This window comes from Pempheris klunzingeri, chromosome 18, assembly GCF_042242105.1.
Source record: "Pempheris klunzingeri isolate RE-2024b chromosome 18, fPemKlu1.hap1, whole genome shotgun sequence".
Taxonomy (NCBI): Eukaryota; Metazoa; Chordata; class Actinopteri; order Acropomatiformes; family Pempheridae; genus Pempheris; species Pempheris klunzingeri.
Genome location: NC_092029.1, coordinates 15,931,636 through 15,954,903, shown reverse-complemented (window position 1 = coordinate 15,954,903; position 23,268 = coordinate 15,931,636). Strand labels below are relative to the sequence as shown.

Below are 23,268 nucleotides of genomic sequence, written 5' to 3'. Positions count from 1 at the left end.
ATATTGATGGAGGATGTTTTCCTGGATTTTGACCTCTTGTACACCTATCACGCTCTCGCTTTTGTTTTCCTTTACTTATTTAGAGCTGCTCTCCACTCTGAGCTGCATACTGAGCCAAAATTCTGTATATTCATGTTTTGATTTAGATGTGCATTGTCATTGCTGTTAAATCTTATCTGTTGCAGGTGCTAAATGACTTGCCCTGGGTATCACCTTAAAATGCAAACAAATCTGAAAAACATGCACACGTCCTCACAGGCAGCATTGTGTACACTGCACTAAAGGGCAGAACAGCAAAACAAAACAAAACAATGAGTTGATTTTTTTGAATACATACTTCTCTCTGACTTTGGTGTCATCAAAAGCAAAGTTCATGTGGCTGTTCCTGGTCAGTCCAAATTGATAGGCCTTCTCGAGTGCTGTCGGGGCCACAGCTGAGGCACATGAATCCTGGAGATGGGACAGAACGTGTGAGCTCCACTGACATGATGTCACCACACTGCTCCTATTGCCTCTTGCCAACAGGAGCAGAACACATGAACATGCCAATCACACTAATGCTTGAGATCTGCATGGACCTAAAGGAGCTGATCGGTCACAGCGGGTCTTTAGATAAAACATGTAAATTAAGATTTCACAGAAAATTAAACTCATGTAGATTTGTAAATGCAATGAAGAAACTGTATACATTGTTGTATACTTTATTGACTACTATATATCAGCCTTTCAGCACATCAATTTTTAAAATGCACATTGCTAAATCTGTTTAATTGCCATCTTGTTCCTTCATCCCAAATCAGGTGCTGCCAACGTGGACCTGGCTGACACTGTTTCTAAATGAGAGGACCCCTCCACAGTTTTATTCTCAAATACTACCCATATGTTCTTTTCCTCTGAATCAGACAGTGCAGTCTGATTTCATTTGATTTGGGGTTCACTTTGGCAGCAGGCAAAACAAAGTATTAGATGAGTTTACTGTGCTTCCTTTCACTTTACAGGGTGCAGTTAAGCCAGTGACCAGAAGGTGTCAGTGTTGTAATACAAGTGAAGGCATCTTATTTTCTTTTTACTCCTCTTCTCCTGCAGCTTTCTTTCTTCTCTCTTCCACTTGACACCTCTTTATTTCTCCCTCATATCCATTCTTCTCCTTATCCAAGTCTTCCTCTTTTCTCTTATTCCACATCTTCCCATCTGGTATTACTTTGTTTTCCTCTCTGCTCATTTCATCTAGCTTTTTCCTAATTTTCTCTCCTTTTGTTTTACGTCCCTGTCCTGTTGGCATCTCATTATTTTCTGCTCTCTGCTTTGCTGTCCCAACAGCTCCTCTTCCTCCATTTTCTCCTCCTCCTCCCCATCCTTTCATATCTTGGTCTTCTTTACTGTAAAACCATGTCTCCTCTCCCCCTCGTGTCTTTGTCTCCCATCTTTATTCTCTTCTCTATCCTCTATCATAACTGTACTTTTCTTCTTTTTAGTTTTATTACTTGTCTGCTTCTCCACACTGTTGATTTCTTCTTCCATCCACCTTCATCTCTTTGCGTCTCGCCTCCTTCCACCTCTCATCCTCTACTCTTCTCTCCTCCCTCTACATCCTCCCCACTCCTCCTCCATATTCCCCCTATTGTGAACTCCACTCCACTTTGCCACTTTCTTCTCCTGTTCACCACTTTAACAATCCTACCTATCTTTTTTTTTTTTACCCCTTTCGCTTCATTTTCTCTTCCCACCCTCCTCTTGTCTTGCTCTTTTGACATTTTCTACCTTGCAAAATCTCCTCTCCATCATCCCATCATCCTTTTCCTCTCCTCTCATCATCTTTCCTCCACCGCCTCCTTTCCCTCTCTCCTTTCATATCTTACCATCCTATCTCCCGCCTGGGCCCTCTCCTTTCCTCTCCTGAATACGTCTCCTATTAAGTGACAAAGCTGCTTTGCCGTACCTCCAGTGTCTGGGTGAGCCAAAGTTAGAGAGAGGGGGAGAGCATCTGAGACGATTGAGCGTCTGTGTGCGTGTATGTATGTGTGTCTTAATCTCCCTCCTCTCTTGTTCTCTTTCAAGTGAAGACATTCCCCACACCGTGACCTTGCTTTGTTACAGCTGACACTCACCTCTTATCGCGCTCCGTCCTCATATCCGCTCCTCCTCCTCAACCTCCCTATTTTTTTCCCTCGTTCTCATTCTCTCTGTATCTAACAAAAGGGAGATGTCACTTGCTCAGAAGCTCTTCCCTTCCCTCTCCTTTCATTCCTCTCCCGCTTCCTCTCCTCCGTCTTTCCATTAAGCCAACAAAAGGCCGGCGCCGTGCTGTTCAGAAAGACTCTCCCTCTCTTTCCTCCTCTTCCTCCATGGCTGCACCTTTTCTCTCCGCTCACATCCCCTCTCTGTCTTCTATCCTCTCTCATCCTCCTCTTTCTTCAATCCCTTTCTCTCATCCCCTCTGCGTCTTTCCATTAAGCTAACAATGGGAAGACTGTCTTCCATTCAGAGTGCCTAGTCTTTGGTTGGAGGTCACACCAATAAAATCAGAAGTCATTTAGTCAGGATTTTGTATAAGTGTGCCTGGTGTGTGTGTGTGTGTGTGTACGAGAGAAGACGAGCCTGTGTGTATGTGTGTGTCGTAAAAGTTACCACCACTCTCAAGAGATCAGAAGTCCCCACTCTGCTTATTGTACTTCTTAGAGAAGGTATTCTATTGGTCCCTGGTGGAAATTATCTTCAGCTACAAACGCTTTACTGCTCAACTCATGACCCATTTAAGGATTTTACTCCTTTTGATTTTGTTCCTTAAGCAAATGTCACTGGTCAATCTATTGCTTAATAGTGTTTTAAAAGCTTAAGGCATCTAATGCTGCAGATGCAACAGCTTTACAACTGCACCGACTGACCTAAGGAAGCAGACATCTCTGAGCTCTACCTACCAAAACTCTGGGAGATACAATCACCTGATAAGAAACAGCTAGAATGTGAGTCAGCAGCTGGATGGCCTGGTACAAGCCCTCTCCACAAGAGCATCAAACGAGTAAGGCTCTCCCTTTTCTCAGTGACTAATGTCAAGTGCTTTTGGGCAAAGTAGTAACAGTAACCCCCAGCAGCTCTAGTAGAGCTGGCCAGTGGCCACTGGTTGCTCAAAACAGCTCAGTACAAGTGTGAAGCAGATATAAGCTTTACTCAACTGACTTCCTTTGGATGAAAATAGAAAATAATTAAGAAAGAAATACACTCTAAATGCAGGGAAATTGGGTTCAATACATTATGTGAAAGCTCTGTGTATGTGACTACCATATGTTAGATAAAGAAAAAATTCATTACTTGTTTTTATTAGCACAGTACCCAGCTGTAAGAAAAATGCTTGGCCTCATACATATTTGTACAGATTTATGTTTGTGAACTATTTTTTGAGTGTTTACATCTTCAGAAGTAACTTTTGGCCTTGGGGCCGAGTGCCACAGACAGGATAGGGAAGACAGAGATGGAGAGATGACATAACCCACTGTTGGTTCTGCTCTCTTTCTCAGTAGATGTGTTAAAGATGACACAATATCAGCCTTATACCTTGGGAAGTTTGTGTGTGTGTGTGTGTGTGTGTATACCATGTCAGCAGTGGGCTCCTGTTTAGCAGTGGGCGGGGCTGCAGCAGCTGTGGGTGTGGCAGGGGGCGTGGCCTCCTGCAGGTCAGCAGTCAGGGAGTGAGAAGGAAGGGGATTAGTGGCAGCCACTATGAGAAACACGCAACCCCTTTTCACCCTGACTTGAATCACGAGTACTGTACTGTATTTAACATTGAACGATATTTGATAAAAGTGGTTCTCTTCCCTTCTTGGACTCTGACCATGTTACATTTTGTTACCTCCAGAGAAGATTAAAGGCCAGTTTTCAGTTTTGGAGCTGAGAGAATCTAGACAGTGTTGAACTTTTCTAACGTTGAATTTCAGTGTGACTGAGGAAAATTAGAAAGCTGTGATTTAAAAGGCTAATTAGAGGTAGTTGTCATGATATCATCAATCAGATCAGCAAGTAAAAAAGAACTGCACTCTGAAAAATAAGATCCAGACTGCAGAATGAAGTTTTAAGAGGTTCACTGGAGCCTGTGAGGTGCCTCTTATAAGAGCCTCTTCAACCTCTAAATTGGTGCACACAACCATCTCCAGGGGGAAGAAGTACAAGAATATGTTGTGACAGAAAAGTGGGAGATAAAGAAGCATCCTTATTCAATCACATGCTGAGACTGTTGTTTACTGTCAGCTGTGATTCAACTTGTGATTACTTCTTCAGTCTGACAATATCCTTTTGCTGTTGATAAAAAATGCATCTTGTAACCTGCGTGCAATGCTCTGTCACGTGGTGCAGCAGCACGACCCTCTCAAAATAGAACAAGAAATCTACTAATTGTGTATAATTGGGTGCCATAATTATAAAAACTGGCATTAGAAAAAGCTGTTTCTTAATAATAATGTGTTTAACTACATGACAGGATTATTATCCATCTCCGCTGAAGGTGGTAAAAAGTTTAGGAGTAATGTCCTCTGAAGACGAGATGTCTTCCAATTTCCTCTGAACACTGCTGAGACATTTGCTTGTAGCCTATATTGTAATTTGCTGTGGACATAATGGAAAGCCGTTCCTATAGTAAACATGATCAACTTTAACAAAACACCCAACAAACGAAACATGAATCATACAGATAATTACTGCAGAGGGTCTGAAATACAGTGAGAACCCCACCTTCAACCTCAGTTAAAATGTAGTTGGGGACTCAGAGAGCTATGGCTTCTTGCAGGCTGTGGTCTACTGCATACCATAAAGCAGATGAACTTACAGCCCATAAAGCAACACACCACAGAGTTATAGCTAAGATGGAATAGCTCTTTGCTTCTGTGCCTTATGATCAATGTCCTTTTAGAGATGTAGTTTAGCAGGTAACTGGGTAACTGATAACCTATGACTGCTGTACGATTTATAATATATTAAATATATGTGTCCTGCCTTTCCCAATGCTAAGGGCTTAACATGGATGATTCGCTGCCTACCAGCCTTATAGCATAGAGCATATAGCTAAATGTTAGCGGAGAGTCTTTTGGCTCCTGTGGGCTCATAAAGCACAAATGTCATGCACAGTTAGCCTAGCGTAGCGCCGTGGCTCCGCACTGTATGACAGGCTGCCAGAGGTGGAGTTTAGTGGCTCAAGGCTAAAGGGACTATAAAGAAGAGTTAATGGGCTGTACAACTGCTATGTGATGAAGCGTTAAGCTAACACAAGGCCATGGCTGCATTTCATCAGAGAGAAATAGGTGTGTGTTTGTGTGTGTATGTTAGTGTAAAAGATATTGTGCAGTCAAACGTGTGCGCTTCTTTAAAGGTGTGTGTATTGGTGTAAGTGCTTCTTTTAAACGTAATGTATCTCTATATGTATGGAGTCTAAACTATATATGCTTTATGTGTATGTGTGTGCTTTCTCTGTATGCATCTGTATGTACATGTACCAACAACTTAAAAGAGGCTGCACAAAAGTAATGTCCATTATATTACTTTAAAAGACCCTCTGGTGTAATATGAATGTCCACTGCTTACTCACATATTTCATATACCTGAATAGCCTCTGTTGAAAGTTGTGTTGGTGGTGAGTGTTAAGTGGTTCATGTGTGTGTATGAGCCACTTACAACAGGAGGACCTGGTGATGGTGTAACATGGGTTGGGGTCAGTGGGGGACTGAGTGGCTTTGACTCCTCCTTTTCCTTCTCTGGCTCCTCCTCTTTGGGCGGGAGAGGTGGAGGCGGGGCGAGGTTGGGGCACTGGCCTATTTCGGCATTCTCAAAGGACACTGGCTGGGCGAAATCTGAGAGACTGAGAGAAGGACATGCAATTGGTTTTAAAATTAGGAACACCAGGATGAGCTTAATTTCTAACATGAAGATCTCTCAAATAGGTGGCTGATGAGCAGTTAACCCTGTGAACAGGCCTTATATAGGCATCAAGTCAGTTTGACCTGGCGAACCTTCGACTGAACTACAGTAAAGACTACTGCGTTGCATCCTGAAATCCTGAATATAGTTTTGGTTATATTTGCGCCACCTACAACAAATTTGCCTTTGTTCATGTTTCCATTCACTTTTCATTCAATCACACTGCCTCTAAAATATGCATCTTAACAAGATCAAGGTTTAGGGCCACAGTACACTGATGAAGTTACTATTTCCACAGTATGATCATGTATTCATGAGGGAAACTAGCTAACCAATATATATTTCATTGGTTCCATCATGGTAGGTGCCTCAAGAGCAACTAGAGAACACACACACAAAGAATGACGAGGGCTCACTGACAGACAGATGTATCTTAGGTAGAAGTTATAACGTTGGGGTGATAAGGGTGAAATGAGGTGAGCGATGGACAAACAGACACAAACATAAACACAAAGATGAGAGAGGGGTGTAATTTGAGTTATGAGTATGTTTATGATGTTGGACAGCCCTATTACTGCTGCTCAGGCAGAGAGAGAGACGCTGGCTCTATCATCATCATCGCCATCATCATCATGACCTCCTGCAATCATATTAAACTATGCTTTGCAACTGTGTATGAGGTCAAAATTAGGCCTGCCATTCATTATCAGAAAACGTTGCTGAGTTAACATTAGGAAAATGAGGTAAAACTGCCCGATTTGAAGCACGAACATTAATACAGCGTATTTACTGTGAGGTGAACAATTAAAGTCTACTGTAAAGGAAACTGACGTAGAGTGCATTGGTCACTTTTGCCTGTGTCAGTGTTTTCACACTGTGGAACACAGGGGCGGGGAAATATCCAAAATCAACAGCTGACTCTGTCCTTTGGCCCCATATTCATCTTGAGATGCCAGAGCGAATTCTTTTGCTGATGTATCAGAATCAAAAAAACTGTTTCAGTTATTTCAAAGATATTTTCTTCTGATCAGATCACAGCACGCTACGTGGTGGATGGTTCTGAACAGAGTCTGTCGGCATTGCTAGAGGATCTTTTCTAAAAGGAAGTAGCCAGGGTCAGGCAGTCCCTACAAACCAGGTCTGGATGTGATTCAGCAACAAAAAGTGTGAAGAAATGGATCAAAAAGGTGTGAATATTAATGGCTAATTGAAAACTCACTTGCCTGCTGCCACATTACACTTACTAAAAGTGTATTTTAACAGAATATTGCTTAGTGTTAAAACAACTTGCATGCATGATGATGCCACCAGAACATACTGTACAACTGAACAACAATACCAAGTACACGGTTCCAATCTGCTCAACAATATTTCAGGTCCAAGAAAAGGCTATTTTAAGCTCTCTGGTTCAATCAATTCGAATCTGGATACACATGTAGACCAGATGTTACGCACATAGAGTTGACCATGAGGTTCCATATACATCCCTGGAATGGGACGTTGGCTCTGTTGGACGTCTGCTCAACCTCTGCAGGAATGCCACCAAGGAAGATGCGCTGCAAGCTCACAGGCTGGTCGTTGGGAAGCGCTGCCTCCCTCTTGGCCTCCTCATCCACTTGAACTGCAAAAGATCTGGTGGAACACACCCACGCAGTAAAAAATATTCAATTTTATTATGCAGTGTAAAAGTCTTCAACAGCAAACCAACAATGCGGTTGACTGAACAGATGCATGAGAAACAAACCTGCCGGCTAGCCTCTCTATGCGGAGCGAGTGCTCTCTCCCATCATTCAGTATGCCTTGCTCAGGCCGTCTGATGACACGGCGAGGACTGTGGCTGCCGGTAAACATCAGGACCTCCAGAGAGCCTTTGTTCAGCATGACTGAGAGGTAGGGCTGCAGGAGTTGGAGATTAAGTGTATTAGCTGTGGAAATCTGTACATCCAAACTACTCTCAGGACACAGAGCAGGCACGAGAGAAGGGCATTGAATCTCATATACGCCAACCACCACTATATGCATTATACATATGCAGCATATGCCACCTCAAAAAGCCAATAAATCTCGCATTACTGATGGAAAAGGCTGGAGTAGAGGAGATGCAGGAGTAGAGGAGATACTTGGCTCCTTATATTATGTACTCCATATGGGCAACTGAAAATAACAAAGTGAGAATTATGAAGGAAACAAGACAGAAGTGGAATCCCTGCAAACATTTTGATGTTGAGTGGAAACCAATTTAACAAACTGCACCACTGCCAAAGCCCCATGTAAGTGTGGGTGTATTTTATAAAATGTAACCTTTATATCATCTGTTCAAAACAGTTTCAATAAGAATTTTTCCTGTACTATATTATCTCACTATAAATATTTCGTGCCCTACTTGAATTAAACTTGTTCACCTCCTACATGTTGACACTTCTTTAAATGTTTGTCGTAAGGAAAAGAGAGGAGGAGAAAAGAAGGGGAAAGGGGCGATGAGTAAGGAGAGATGTGGGGGTTTGTGGAGAGAAATTGGGGGAAATAAGAGAGGTGGGAGAGGAGAGGAGAGCGGGGAGGAAAGGATAACAAGAGATGAGAGGAACAGAGAGGAGAGGATAATAGGGGGAAGAGATGAGAGGGCAGAGAGCAAAACAGCAAGCGAGATAGAGCTGGGGAGAGAGAGGAGGAGAGAGACAGACAGAGACAGAGGTGCTAGAGAGCAGTGGTGCAGGGTCAGGCTAATTTGAATTTTAATTCACTGTGTGCCAGAGGGCGAAGTGGGAGACAATTTACCACCTGAAAATGGAATTTCAATTTGAGGTCGGGGACAAATTGAACTGAGATGTAGCTACAACATGCCTCTCGCTGCGCCGTCTCACACACACACACACACACACAGACAGACAGACAGACAGACACAAAGGCATGCACACACACGAACACACAGGTGCACAGACGCAGACGCGTGTCACAGACACAGCACAGACAAAGGCCGACCATAACAGATTAACTCGCACGTACGCATGAATACATACACTCGGGGAAAGATACACACACGCACAGATACAGACATGTAGACATACAACCATGAAACGCAACAGACCGTGTAGCCAGCATGCACACAAAGACATAAAGTACACACACACACACACACACACTAAACCATATTCACAAGGAAATCATATGTAAAACATTCACAGAAAAAACATACACAGACACACACGTCTCTGCTACCTTCAATATTTTACATTTTTCAGGCTTTGAAGTTTATAAATGTACAATTGTATTTTGGCTTTTGGTTTCGTGTGTGTGTGTGTGTGTGTGTATCAGTTTTGATGTAAGGTTGTACAAGTGAAGCTGGATGAAGCCGTGGCTGCAATCAGTACAGTATGCAGACGGGTTAATGCAGGGTTTTTTGTTTGTTTAATATTTATGAACCAATCTAATCTCTTCATTGTAAAATTGCTTTGGAACACACCCTGGAGCTCACAGAAGTTCATGTTTTATGTACACTTTTGTTTTGCGATTTCCTAGTTCGGCACTCTACACTGAGGGAGGCTGGACTCATGTGCATCGACATTGATATCATCAGTTTTTGTCATCGTTATGCTATAATGTCATAACAATAACAACTAGATCGAAAGGATTACTCAATTAATTGATAAATCAATCCATCAATCTAATACTCCTTGTCCGTGACCATTCTCTGTCTCCTATCAGCTCTCCCCATCTTTTCATCTTTCCCCTCTCTCCGCTCCTCAGTTATCCACCCCTCTTGAATCATTTCTTTTCTTTCTATCTCTGCACTTTCCCCTCTATCCTTCCTTTCACCTCTAAATCTCCCTCCTCCATCCTTTGTCTCCTGTCCCCCTCTCTTTCCCCCTGTCCCTCTCTAAAACATCCATTAGTCAGGGCCAAGTTGAGTTGATGGTGTTTTTAACCTCGCTTAACCTTTCTTCTCCACACACACACACACACACACACACACACACACACACACACACACACACACACACACACACACACACACACACACACACACACACACACACACACACACACACACACACACACACACACACACACACACACAGTCAGCATAGTTAGTAAAAATAGATTTATGCGGCCAACAACCAGTGATGATGGATAAGCTGGAGGTAACCCTCTGTCCTCCCTCTCTCACACACAGATACACATTATGCTGAAAGATGCATGCACGCACACGAATATAGAAACAGGGACCCACATGTACAAACATACACACACACACACACACACACACACACACACACACACACACACACACACACACACACGTTTGCCTGCAAAAGGAATATATGTGCAACCACAATACTTACACATCAAACACATGGTGTTTCCAGAAGGAACACTGAATAAAGCATTTATTTATTTATCAGTGTTTGGGATGAAAGAAGGTAGCGTCAGCACAGGGACAGCACAGTGTGCGTGTATATATATGTGTGTGTGTATATATATGTGCACGAGTGACTGTGTTTTTAGCCATAAGACAATCTAATCAGCATAGTTGCCAACAAACTAAAATCTCATTAATATGCACTCATGGAAAGTTCATTCACTTAGAGAAAGGGTGCGTGCGTGTGTGTGTGTGTGTGTGTGTACATGTGCTTGCGTGGTCAGCTAAAAGCTAAAATAGGTACCCCACCGAGGATCAACAGCCACTATGTGTATGTCTCTTTGTGCTTCTGTAAATGGACATTTCTGTGTGTGGTTTGGATAAAAGACAATCCCATTAACCCGGTGGCCAACAAACACCAAATCTCATTAATATGCACTTATGAAAACGTCATTCACTTAGGGAAACGCGTGCAGGATTTGAATGCGTGTGTCCATATGTTGAACCAACCTCTCCAGACTGTCTGCGCCTCCGCTTGGAGTTCAAGAGGTTTGCGCTCCGAGCCTGTGTGGGAAAAATTTACAGAAAAATGTAAAAATAACTAATGGGTCCCATAGGTTCCTAATAATCTCCTATAAAGGGATTGATATGTATTTTTTTTGGAAAAAGATCCATCTAGGAAGAATTGATTTTGATTTTAACAGTAAGGGAGCCAAATCAACACTGTCTGATGCCTCTCTGAGCCAGAGATCTGTAAATATTACACATATTGTTAGTACATAGAGCTAAAAACATGCATCCATCAAACTAGTTTGGAACACATCTGTCAATTAAATGTCTCAAAGAAAAAGAGAATTGTTTTTTCTGAGCTTAAAAGAACAAAATAAATCACACTGAACCTGCTGGCTGATTGGTGGAGCTCCGCCGACTGCCAGCAATATGGTCCCAGTGTCTGCCAGAGTGCTGAACGACAGGCTGATCTCTGTGCCGACCGCCAGCGACAGGCCACCCACCTCCATGTATCCTGGCTTCGAGAAACTGACTGTGTACAGGTTCTATGAGACGGAGATGAAATGGTTGCATTTTAGTTTTAGTCGTACATGTTACAAATCAAAGTGAGATGGAAGAGTAGCGAGTTTGGTTGATCAAAATTATGTAACTGGACTAAATTCCCTCAGAGTTTTTAGTCAAGTCAAAGCTTTACTCTCACAAGAAAAAAAATTTAGAGCCACACTTTTTTTTTACCAAAACTATCAAATGTGCCGTCACCCACTTCTCATTACTTTGTGAGTGTGTGTGTCTTTGTGTGTATGTGTATTAAAGTACAAAGTATTTCCACTTTGCATCCACAGTCAAAGAAATGCTCATCCTTGTAGCGTTGTGGAGTGGTTGGTGAAGGGAGAAAAAGGACAGATAAGAGGGACCGAAAGACCTTCACTCTACACACACTCAACCTTGGGCCTTTATAATCCTTCATACATTCTTTATACGCTCTGTGAGCATGACTGTATGCTTGTATGAATGAATGGCACTAGTGTATTGAAATTATGGTGATTTCCTTATATGGCTTTGAAAACAAAAATGCACATGCATGTGTGTTTGTGCATCTCGAAAGAAAAAATGCACAAATGATGTGCACATAAAAGGCCATAGGGAACAAAACAGAGTGAAATGCAAATTCAGATTCAGAGAGGCCCACTTGAGTGAGAAAAATATGAAGGTCAGGGTCAAAAATGAGTAAAGCAGAGGAAAAGGTCACTCAGGTTATACATGTCATGACTTTTTCTCAACTCATATTTATGTTTTAAATCAATTTTTCCATGTACATACTCTTCTATTCAGTGGCAGTGAGAGACTTTAACATATCTGTAGTCTGCTAATACTGTAATGCAAATGGTTAACTTTGTTTTGTGATGTTCTACTAACTCCATCAAAATATGAACCAGTGAGAAACACCAAATGAATGTTTTAGTGCATCTCCATCAAGTACATGGATGCTAGCAGACAGTCATAACTCTGTAATATAATTAAGTGTTTTAAGAGTTTAAATATTCTGTAGAGACATAAACCTATAGCTAAGCGGACGCTCTTACCTCTACGTTACATCCTTTGGTGACCCCGGTGTAATCTGAACTGCTGAGGAGATTATATGGAGTCCTGGAGACTTCAATCTCCCGAAGACATCCAGCATACCGCTTCAGAGTGACTTCTGGCCTGTAGAGGAATTATAGTTTTAGTAAAGAGAATATAAAGCTGAAAAAATGTCAAACTCCATGGAATTTCTTGTCAGTGTCATATAATTTAAAAAAAAAGCTGAATTACAGCAGCAGTGAAGCTATTGCAACATGTGTCCAGAAGCAGAGTGATGTCTGGGTGTCAACAACAGGAATGATTTGAATATGACGTTTGCTCATATTGTCCATATCAATAAAAAAAGATTCTTTGTATTAATCGGTTTTTAGCATAATTGATTTCAGGCACTGTCCAGGTAGCAGTATTACCCAAGACGACAAGAGAGAAAATACCCCATCCTCATATCATCTCGGGCTGTGATCACACTGAACAAGTTGTTAGCAGTGTAGTACACCATTGTAATTGTTCTCAGTGATTTAGAGCTTTATTTTTGTAACTCAGCAAAAATTGTTGCTACAAAAAAAATGGTGGAGACATTTAGATCCGCATCTAAAATACAATCTGAATATGATAATAGCAATGATGCCTGTAAGGCAGAGTCATAAACGTGAGAAATGCTGCTGAACAGACAAACGTCAGATTCAGATTAATAAAAGGACAGAAAGTGATTTCCAGCTGCTATGTGGAGGAGCAGGAGCCTTCAGGGGCCAGCCAAGGTACATACAAACAAACATTCACTGTGGGCTATACAGCATCGTCAGCATGGCTAGCCTCATGCAGAGAGCAATAAAAAATAAAATGCACTACTAAGTCTGATTATGAGATTTATTCATTTATTTATTTATTTACCTGGCTGTCATGCTGTTAAGAAAAAACATGATATTACAATATTAGCACAATTCACAAACAGAGTTTCAACTAATAACTCATCCAAACTAGTCAAGTTTTTTTCTAGACAACCCTCTGACTGTGAGGCGTGAGGAGAGTTAGAGGTGGTTGTGAAGAGGCTGATTGTACTTGGTAAACAGTTACATCTTGAAAGAACAGCCTCAGCATCGTAATTTTATAGCAATGATGTGCAAAACAAGTTTTACGTTAAGATGCCATTACATATGAATTAGAAAGATGTCATTTATCTTCAAAACATTAAAGCTCGTCTTTACTTTGAATGCCAAACAAATGGACGCATATCAAATGTACATGATATTATACGTGTACAGAATATGCAAGTGCCTAAATGTGCACCTGAACAACTGCGTGTTTGTGTACCTGTAGTTTCCAATAGTAGGCAGCCCTCCGAAATAGATCTTCTGGTTTTCCTTGAGGTTCAGACCAGTGGCTGAACCCTGAGATAAGATCACTAACTTCTCCTCAGCACCGCTGTCGATGTCCACTACGGTCACCGTGGCTTTGCAGGTAATTAAAGAAACATAAACATCAGAATAGGTAGACAGAGATAATATACATTAAAAATTATATCTATTTTTTTTACTGTACTTGATCGTTTTGAATGCTAAATTTGTAATTTTATGTACATTATGAAAACTGGTTTCATCTGATTTAGTTTTGCCCAGTTTATTTCAGAGTATCAAACCTCATTTACACCATTATTGTCCAGTCTTGTCAACTGTCCTGTGGTCTGGCTTAGTGTGTTATTGTTCTCGTCGTGTGTACCTTGTTTCTTGTTCCGTGACATGGTGAGGGATTTCCAGTGTCCATCATTGTGGCGGTTATCTGATGTGGCACTGCCAACTCCAGACCCAAGGTCAAAGTTCACCTTCACCTTGCCCCCTGACAGCTCCAGGGACATAAAGTCCTTCTACAGAGACAGACGGAGAGCAAGAGTTGTGAGGTACTGACATTTAAAGTCCACTATAATCCAAGAACAGTATGTTGCAGTAAGAGGGTTAAAGACTAGTTTTTATGTTATTTTTTTTTTATTACTAGTTTGTTGTTTTGATTGATTTATGGGTTTAGTCCAGAAGTAAAAAGGGCTTTTTATGCATAGAAGAGATTTCTAAACTGTAGTCAACAATCATCAATTCAGAATTAACACTGGACACATTACAATAGCTAATACAAGGCATTGCTCTTAAAAGATGATTTCACTTATTGTGGTTAATAACCAAAACTTGGACAGTCAGTACACAGTTTCCTAACTGTATAAGTGTAAACCTTAGACAGTGATATCACCTTTAGACAGTCATACAGCAAAGGGTACTAAACCTTGGCCTCTGCATGTCCTCACAGCTGTTTGATTTAAGTTTTGCTGTTCTGAAATGTGACTTTGTAAACTTGATGATTCATGTTCATGATATTCATGTTATTCATTTATGTTATTATTGATTCTACATGAGTCTGAGTGAGGATGGTAACAGAGTATGTAAAATATTTACGATGCAAGTAAAGCAGCTTGTCCTGGCCATCAGTCCTGATCTTAATGTGGATTATCATCATTTGGGTTTCATACCCTTTTATTTTGCACATACGTACCATATCTTCAGTGGCCAAATACATGAGCAGGGCCTCAGAGGAGAATGTGCGGAACTTAAACGTCACAGTGGAAACATTGGGGTTCCACCTGGTGGGCCTTCCCACTGCGGCGTAGCCTTCACCATCCAGCTGAACTATCCCCTCACCATCTGTACGCTGGGGGCTAAAGAAAAAAAAAACACAGACAAGAAATAGTCCATTTTATTGTTGCTCTGTATTATATCCTGACAAACAGTTTGAAATGTAAGAAAAATAAATTGCAAAGTAGTGAAGATGATGAAGTGGCCTCTTGCAAATTACAAGAACCACAAGAAATATTGCAATTTATGAAAAATGTGAAAACTTTGTGAATATCTGTTTGCATACCTGACAACACATCCTTTACAGTCTCCCTCTCTCTCTCTATAGTTCCACAGCCCAATAGGTTTGCCATCCAAGAAGGTCTCCCCCATGCAGCCTGTGAACGTTGATGTTCTTACTGCATCTGCTCTCTAAAGGACAGAAGATAGACGCAGAAAAATTGTGAGGAAAGAAAAAGAAGACATACAGACAGACACAGACAAACAGACAGACAGACAGATACCTTGACAGTGCCGAGTATTCCTCCCACAAACAGGTAGGCGTTCTGGTCGACGTCCAAGATGGTGTACGCTGTGGGCGAGTTGGCACTGGCCGGGGTCGGCATCATACCAGCCATAGAGCCTTCCAGAGGATATACTGATATGGTGCCATTCAACCCATTACTGGAGACAGAGAGAGGGAGAAAGAGAGAACAGCTTTAATGTTATTTTGTATTACTTTCTGTATTTCCTGGAAGGCATTTACAATGACTCATGATGGTGGAGCCACTTGCAAACAGTTTTTATGAACTCTTGGTGCTACAGATGAATGATAGAAACACATAGCGGAGCCAGTTTGTGGCAGTGAAGCCTCTGAGCCCCACAGTGAAATTAATCTCCCACACCTTGGAGTTTGTTTTCAAAGCAGGAACAGCATTTCTGTGTCAGGTAGGGGAACATTTTCGAGACTTATAGTCTGTGTGATCCAATTGGAAAACACATTTGGGAAATCTCTGGGATGGTAATGCATGGTGCAGGTGGGACGTCTGCTTGGTGTGAATGGGTCTTGTGTTGGTTGGTCTGTATGTAGCACCACTTCAAATTTCACAGAGAAAAACTGGATCTGCTAGATTACAGTGTATCTGTGTAATGATGTGCCACAGGCTTTCAAGGCTGCAAACTCTTGATTTCCCAAGTGAAAAAACATGTTTTTCACCCCAGGATGAATGATGGGCCAGTTTCCTTGGCTATTACTATTGGTTACATTTTGTTATAGTGAGGGTTAGGTGAATAGATAAGGCCCTCTATAAAATATTTAATATCTGACATCAATTTGCACAAATAGCAAGGTAAAATGTTTGCAACATGTCAAAATGTCATTTATTTCTTACTCATATAAAATGTAATCGATTAAATGAAAATAAATTATTTGACGGTACAAAAAGGGCTGATTAAAAAGCTCAAATAATAATAAAAAACTATTACTATTAATCAATGTTTCATGTCCAGTCTGCGCATATTTATGCCCAAATAAAAGAAAGCATGTGCATGTTTGAGTGTACAAACATCTTACCGAGACGCCTCTATCCTGTGCCAGTTCCCATCATGGATGGTGTGATGGGGATATTCGACCCTCCCCACACCTGAACCCACATCCCAAAGGAAATTCACCTTCCCCTTACGCATCTCTAAGGCCAGGAAATCAATCTGAGACACACAGAAGACAAACAGTGAACATACCGCATATGATTGAGGCAATGGAATTTGCCTCACAGGGCCATCATATATATACAGTTACTGTAAAGCTGGTACGTCTTCTTGCATTGCCATAAAGTTGGGGAGAAAGAAAAGAAGCAGAAACTGAGATGTCCTGACTTTAAGACTAAGGTTCCAAGGTCAAGGTCCCAAAACAACAATTCTCACATGTAAAATCAGGGGGGTTGCCCTGTAAATGTGATGAGAAAAATGACATGGTAAACCTTGGTGGACATTTCTCAACTGATGCAACAAGGTAGGTAACTGCGTCATCAGTGTACCCAGAAACTGAACTGGAATTAGAGCAAACGCTGGTGAAAGTAGCTTTGTCACTACGCACAGCACAAGTGTCATTTAGTTGTCTCCAGGCCTCTCAGTCTGACAGTAATGTGTATTGAGAATGATGGCACTGTAATCAGATACAGCAGCAGATAAAACAGATCAAGTTCAGGTTTTAATTCAGACAAAATATGAGTACAGATCATCAGACGTCACAAATTTCAACCAGAGGTCGTCAGATACACCTTTGGAAATCAGGTGTAAATATAGTATATCCAACTGTTCAAACTTAAGCCAAATAGTTTACTATCAGAATTCTGCAGTTAAAAAGTTGTATTCATAGCATTTGCACTACTTCTTGTTGAAAGGCAATGCCTTGCCTTTGCTCTTGAGATGACAGAACACAGGAGTTATGCAACACTGTTGGCAGTGATGCAAAATGATGACTCTTAATAACTTTCCAAAATCTCAATTTATTACTTAGTACAGAGAAGCTTAGAGCATCTTTATCATGCTGGGAATAGTGAATGAGAGAACAGCGGAGCAACCTCACACCCAGGGTTGGTCTATTCTGAGGGTACAAAGGCTGAAGTTTTCCCCATCTGTCTCTATAAGAGGATTTTCACAGGATCTTGCTGTATTTTGATTAATGGTCTTATTACTTATGTATGAGCCCAAAAAATTAATAAGAGAATTTTGAGCATATGCTCTCATCTGTGTGCTGTCTCTGAAGTACACATTCACACACACCTACACACACAGCATTATTATTCATATAGTATTATGCACAATTAGAGATTATTAGGGAGTCACATTTGAAGACACAAATGACACACTTATACACACATAAGTACACACACTCTTATCTTTCTAGTCTCTCCAGGGTAATGGCGATTATTCATTAGCACAGATCACAGGGCAGCATCGTTATTATTCAACTAGCATTACACACTATTAGTGAAATGTTAGAGGTGCGCGCGCACGCACACACACACACACACACACACACACACACACACAGAAACAGAGCATTACTATTCATACTAAATTCTTCACTATTAGAGAATATTAGTGAGAGATACACACACACATGCATGCGCGTCCAAGACTTCCCACTCAGATGAAGCAAAGCAGTGATTTCTCAGGGGAAATCAGGCTAAAGCAGATAGCAACATAAACTTGTTGTTAATGGCAGCTACTCCTAAGGACACACACATACACACACATACAGTCTATAGCTTAAACACATACCCACACTTGGGGATTTTCAGTGGTACCCTAAAAACAGCGGTGTGCCATGTTTATGGGGGTGTTAGGGAGTGTGTGTCAAGAAGTATTAATTCTTTTCATATTAGACAAGTCATAGTAGATCACTCTGGGAGCGTGTGAAGGCTGTGTGTGTTTGTGTGTGTGTGGCTGGGAGAGAGGAGCGCAAGTGTGTGCTTCTCTCCGTGCATGCACACTTGTACTCTTCTGTATGTGTGTGTTTGTGTGTGTGCGTACTTATGGAACACAGGCATTTTCAAGTATGATAAATGCAACACAAACAGCACCTCATCATTGCATTAAATATGATTAATGCTTTAATGTGAAACAACTGGATTTTGTAGGTTGTCAGCAATAGGACCAGAACCGTATCTAGACAAAGTTTGACAATTTTTCAGGACTAGACAGACATATTAGTTACTCAAACAGACTTAATGAAAATGAATGAAATATACAGCAATGAATTGTTGTCATACAAAGTCATGTTAAATATAAATCAGTGAGATACAACTCAAAGGACAAGGTGTATCTGCTACAGTTAACAGTACACATGGACAACTTTGTGTGTCTAATTTGTTCTATGCAGTAGGTAAACGGTATACTTACATATTGGGCTGATCCCAGGTAGAAGAGCAGGTTATCAGGTGTGGTGGTTTTAACGTGAAGGATGATGGTGTTATATCTCCCTTTCCTGATATCAGGGCGATAACTACGCAGGCAGTCACCACCTGATGACACCGATACTTTGATCTGGAAAGAGGGAGATAAAGAAGAGAAATGAAGAAAGAATCCACATAGAGAATTTTGTATCATAGCTTTCATCTTGTATTTATTTTACATATAGTGAAAGAAAACTACTGCAGTGCTTCTGACCTGTCTGCAGTGTCATACAGATTTCATGACTTTAGAAGGAAAAAGGAAAAACTGGGAAGCATGTGCACTTAAATTCTCCTTAAACATCATCAGGCTGACAGCTCTACATATCAGTGTACTGACAACTTACTGAGTTAGCTTGTTTCCTGGCTTGGTTGATCAGTTCCTTGATTTGTGAGATGTTCCGCCTCAAATTGTCCTGCAGCTTTTTGATTGGCTGCAGCTTCTCCAACAGCCTGTCAGCCTCGTCCTCTAAATCCTTCACTTTAGCTCCTGCAGCGTGGACTGAGGAGACAGGGATGAAAGTACAGTAGTGATACAGAACAGTACTGTAGTTGTTATCATTAACACTATACAGTGTATTATAGCGGAGGGCTAGCATGTGAGGAGAGGATGGCAGATTGTGACAACGTAGGAACTCCACTGATAAAACTCAGAGGAGGAGAAATATGGAGGAAGAGTGAGAAAGATGGAGAAGCCTGCGACAGCCGAACAATTAGTGGAGCTCAGCGTTCAAAAAGGACCTTTTCACTGTTTACAATTATGCATTATATATTATTATTGAAACTGAAAAGACCAGAAATTTAAAAAAGACAGAAAAAAGAGAGATAAAAAAAGTTCCATGCTTTGCGATGTGCGGAGCTCTCATGCTCGAGCAGAGCAGAACAGAATGGAGGCATTATTAGAAGCAACTACTGTTTCTTGTATAGCTATTAAAGATTAAAGGTCATTAAACTAATGGGTGGTGCTCCAATACTGCTGTGGAAATCCAATCATTTTGACGTAGTGGATATCGATCAAGCCCAAAACACCACATTAACACAATGCTGTTGATGATATGGTGTTTAAGAGGTGATTTAAAATGTCCCGGCAAATTATTCAATAAGCAAAGCTTACACATGTCTGGAAATGTGTGCTGGCAGGAAGGTAACATTACTCTCATCATTACTTTTACAACATAGTACTGGTGCACCACTTATAATAACAAGTGCTTATATCAAGGTAAGTGAAATATACATACTGATGGCTGTGGGGATTGAAAAACAGAGAGACAGAGAGAAAAATATCAGGTTTGAGTGAATTTACCAGTTCATGTGGCTTCAAAAGTAAAAATAAAGCAGCCACATTTTTTGAGTTTAGAAATCTTTCAGTTGGAGTTTTAAGGTTTTTCTAATACTTTGTTTATGAAACCAGAATGTTTAGAAGGTAAAACACAAAATTAACTGTGTAAAGGAAAAAAAAAAGAGCTCATTAGCAAAACATTTTGCAGTGCAGAAACAATTCTTTTCCTAAAGGTAAATATTTAATGAACCAATCAGATTTATCATAGCAATGCACTAGTATACCCAAAATACATGGTTCTGCTTTTACTTGTTACTGCACTATGTTACTACAGTGTGCAACTAGCCAATAAAGTCCTTTACTGTTTTTCTCTGGGTCCTGGATCATCTGATTGGCTGCATTGACAGTGTCCTCCAGCTCACTGTAGTTCCTCTGCAGGCTGTGGAGCTGCAGGTTCAAATCCCCAAGGCGCTCCAGGACATCGATGGCTGTGGCGTTCGCATCTCCTGCTACAGCCTTTGTGGCTGCTAACTTAGCTGCCGTGTCTGTTGAAGAATGAAACAAACAGAAAGACAAACACTGCAACAGTTATAAACATAAACCAGTGACATAAATATTCATGATAGAATTGATCAGGGTGACTCCAGTTTTGTGTTGTTGTGTTGCTTTGTTTGGTTTACAGCAGCGAACGTGAGTTGAAAAACAGAGACAAACAGAGGAAAGGTCCTGGATCAGATTTGAGGCAGGAAGTGGCACTTCCACAGTGGTATAATCAGACTTTAACTCTAAACCATTTTGAACTGGTACGGATTATTGGTTGGCTTTCAACAAATTACAGTACATACATTTTTTGGAGTTTAGCCTTCACAACTACACTATGCAGATCAGTACATAGTTAATACTTTATGATATGATCACATTTACTGTGGGATATTCTGTACCTTCAGTTCTGGCTTATTGTACATCCAATAGAGGCACACTAGACTATTTTTACCAGTACCTAACAGTAACTAAAGCTATTCTGCTGACTCCTCAAACACAGCTGACATCAGGACCTTGTAGTATTGAGAGTTCTTCCTCTGGAATAACTTTTCGTTCAGAGCATTGTTGATTTCTGGCCATTGATGCCAAACATTTTTCAGTCTGTTAGATGGTCATTTAGTCTCATTTAGCAATCTGACTGTGACCTGTTAATAGTATTATGTTAGTTTGAAAGCACTGACAGGTGTATTGGGTTTTAACATGTTGAGTTAACCTCTAGGCCATCCATTTGCAATGTGCAGTGGCTGAATTTAAGAGTTCTCTGCGTGTTGATCCAAACGCAACCATGTGCATCACTTGGTTCAACAACCCTGCTATCACTGAAGTGCATTTCTCCATGTGTATCTGTGAGTACTGACATGTGTCAAGTTGAGTTTACACGGCACAGAGATATTGATCTGCTCTCTCTTTATCTCTCTCCCATGGAAAATCGCACATACACACGTTGTGCATTTGTGCAGTCATACCATTGGGGATAGCGTTGAGCGTTGCCATGGTTCCGTTGACAGCTTTCAGCAGGTCTTTGGTTTTGTCTCTCGCTGCTTTGACTCTGCCCTTCAGCCCGGCCACACTGTCGGCATTCTCTACACACACACACACACACGCAAAATAATGATGATGGTGGTTTGATTAGAAGTAAAGGCTGCCAACTAATAAAAATCTCACCTCCCTAATGGGTAGAGTGACTAACAGTAAGTCGTAGAGAAGCACATGAAGAGTGACACTGATGGCAGATGAACTGTTTCAAATTAAGAAATCTCCACACTTGTTTATACTGTATATTTGATTATTGTGATAACCATTCGAATAATCATTCCAATACATAGTACACACACATACTCAGTTACCTTTGACATCATTTTGAAGTTGTTTAGCTTGGTTTAGCAGTATGTGACTCTTCTGAAGGGCACCCTGTGCTGCTTCTTTTACTGGGACCTCTGGACCTAAAGCCTACACACACACACACACACACACACACACACACACACACACACACACACACACACACACACACACACACACACACACACACACACACACACACACACACACACACAGCAAAAGTGCAAAATCTTTCACTATTGATGCTCCCAGAATAATTTAGGTCCCACTCATGAATTAAAAAAACATGTTTTGTCACACATAAAAGGTGCAGTAATCTGCATATTACCTTTCTATGAGATCAAAGCACGACTACTTTGCATTGCTAAATGATATTCTAAGAAAGGTATTCGGCAGACTTAACTCCTTCTCACATGTATTTTCCACATTCAACCCCTGCGTTCTTTGTTTCGTTGCTTCCTTTTACTGTCTTTTTAGCCCTTTCTTCTTCTGCCTTTTACCTCTTTGTTGCCAAAGGAAAAGGAAAAAAAACCACAGAGGTGAAAAATGCAAACGAGGGAGATGAGACAAAAAGGGGGAAATGTTGGCGGAAGAAATGGCAAATAAATGAAGTGGCTCACAGGACAAAAAAAAAATGAAAAAAGAACATAGAGGGAAGAAAGAAAGGAAGAAAGAAAATCAAACCAAGACAAAAGCAAACAACTGGAGAATGAAAGAAAGAAAGGTGTGTGACAAGAAAAAGTACAGAGGTAGAAGAAGGGAAGAAGAAAAAATGAATAAACTAAGAAAAAAAGGAAAGAGGAAGGAAAAGGGAGATTACAGGTGTGTGTGGTCATGATAATGAAAAAGGGAGCGGGGTAAAAAAGAAAGACGGAGAGGGACAGAGAAGTGCTTTGATCTCTCAGCCATGACTAATGGAGAGCCCAAGCTTACATTACTGTTACTGCATGCAAGACACACAAACACACACACAAGCCCACTCAAATACACACACACCCACGCACGCACACACACACACACATGACCACCACTTCTAGTGCCAAGAGTACACTTTCATGGTTTGGATAGCTTTCAAAGCTTGTACTTACAGTATGTATGCAGTATGAGGTGGATTACATATAGCACAAATATACCTGTACTGTTCAGCTAATATTTGTTGTTTACAATTGTGGAGAGTCATTGGACGCAGGATGTTCTTCTAATAAT

At 41.0% G+C, this 23,268-nt stretch overlaps 1 protein-coding gene across 1 annotated transcript in view; it reads right to left on the bottom strand.

Moving 5' to 3' along the window:
* The window catches only part of lama2 (laminin, alpha 2), a 165,835-nt gene that overhangs the window by 5,554 nt on the left and 137,013 nt on the right, over window positions 1-23,268 (bottom strand). The window contains exons 46-64 of the mRNA XM_070849929.1: window positions 22,068-22,170; window positions 21,687-21,803; window positions 20,541-20,723; window positions 19,247-19,401; window positions 18,850-18,993; window positions 16,517-16,650; window positions 15,468-15,627; window positions 15,251-15,375; window positions 14,885-15,047; window positions 14,066-14,210; window positions 13,661-13,799; window positions 12,352-12,472; window positions 11,158-11,313; window positions 10,769-10,822; window positions 7,646-7,797; window positions 7,357-7,533; window positions 5,659-5,842; window positions 3,591-3,665; window positions 338-450 (exon numbers count right to left, since the gene is read on the bottom strand). Of these exons, the coding sequence (XP_070706030.1) occupies window positions 338-450; window positions 3,591-3,665; window positions 5,659-5,842; window positions 7,357-7,533; window positions 7,646-7,797; window positions 10,769-10,822; window positions 11,158-11,313; window positions 12,352-12,472; window positions 13,661-13,799; window positions 14,066-14,210; window positions 14,885-15,047; window positions 15,251-15,375; window positions 15,468-15,627; window positions 16,517-16,650; window positions 18,850-18,993; window positions 19,247-19,401; window positions 20,541-20,723; window positions 21,687-21,803; window positions 22,068-22,170 (2,600 nt within the window). The remainder of the gene's footprint in view (window positions 1-337; window positions 451-3,590; window positions 3,666-5,658; window positions 5,843-7,356; window positions 7,534-7,645; window positions 7,798-10,768; window positions 10,823-11,157; window positions 11,314-12,351; window positions 12,473-13,660; window positions 13,800-14,065; window positions 14,211-14,884; window positions 15,048-15,250; window positions 15,376-15,467; window positions 15,628-16,516; window positions 16,651-18,849; window positions 18,994-19,246; window positions 19,402-20,540; window positions 20,724-21,686; window positions 21,804-22,067; window positions 22,171-23,268) is intronic.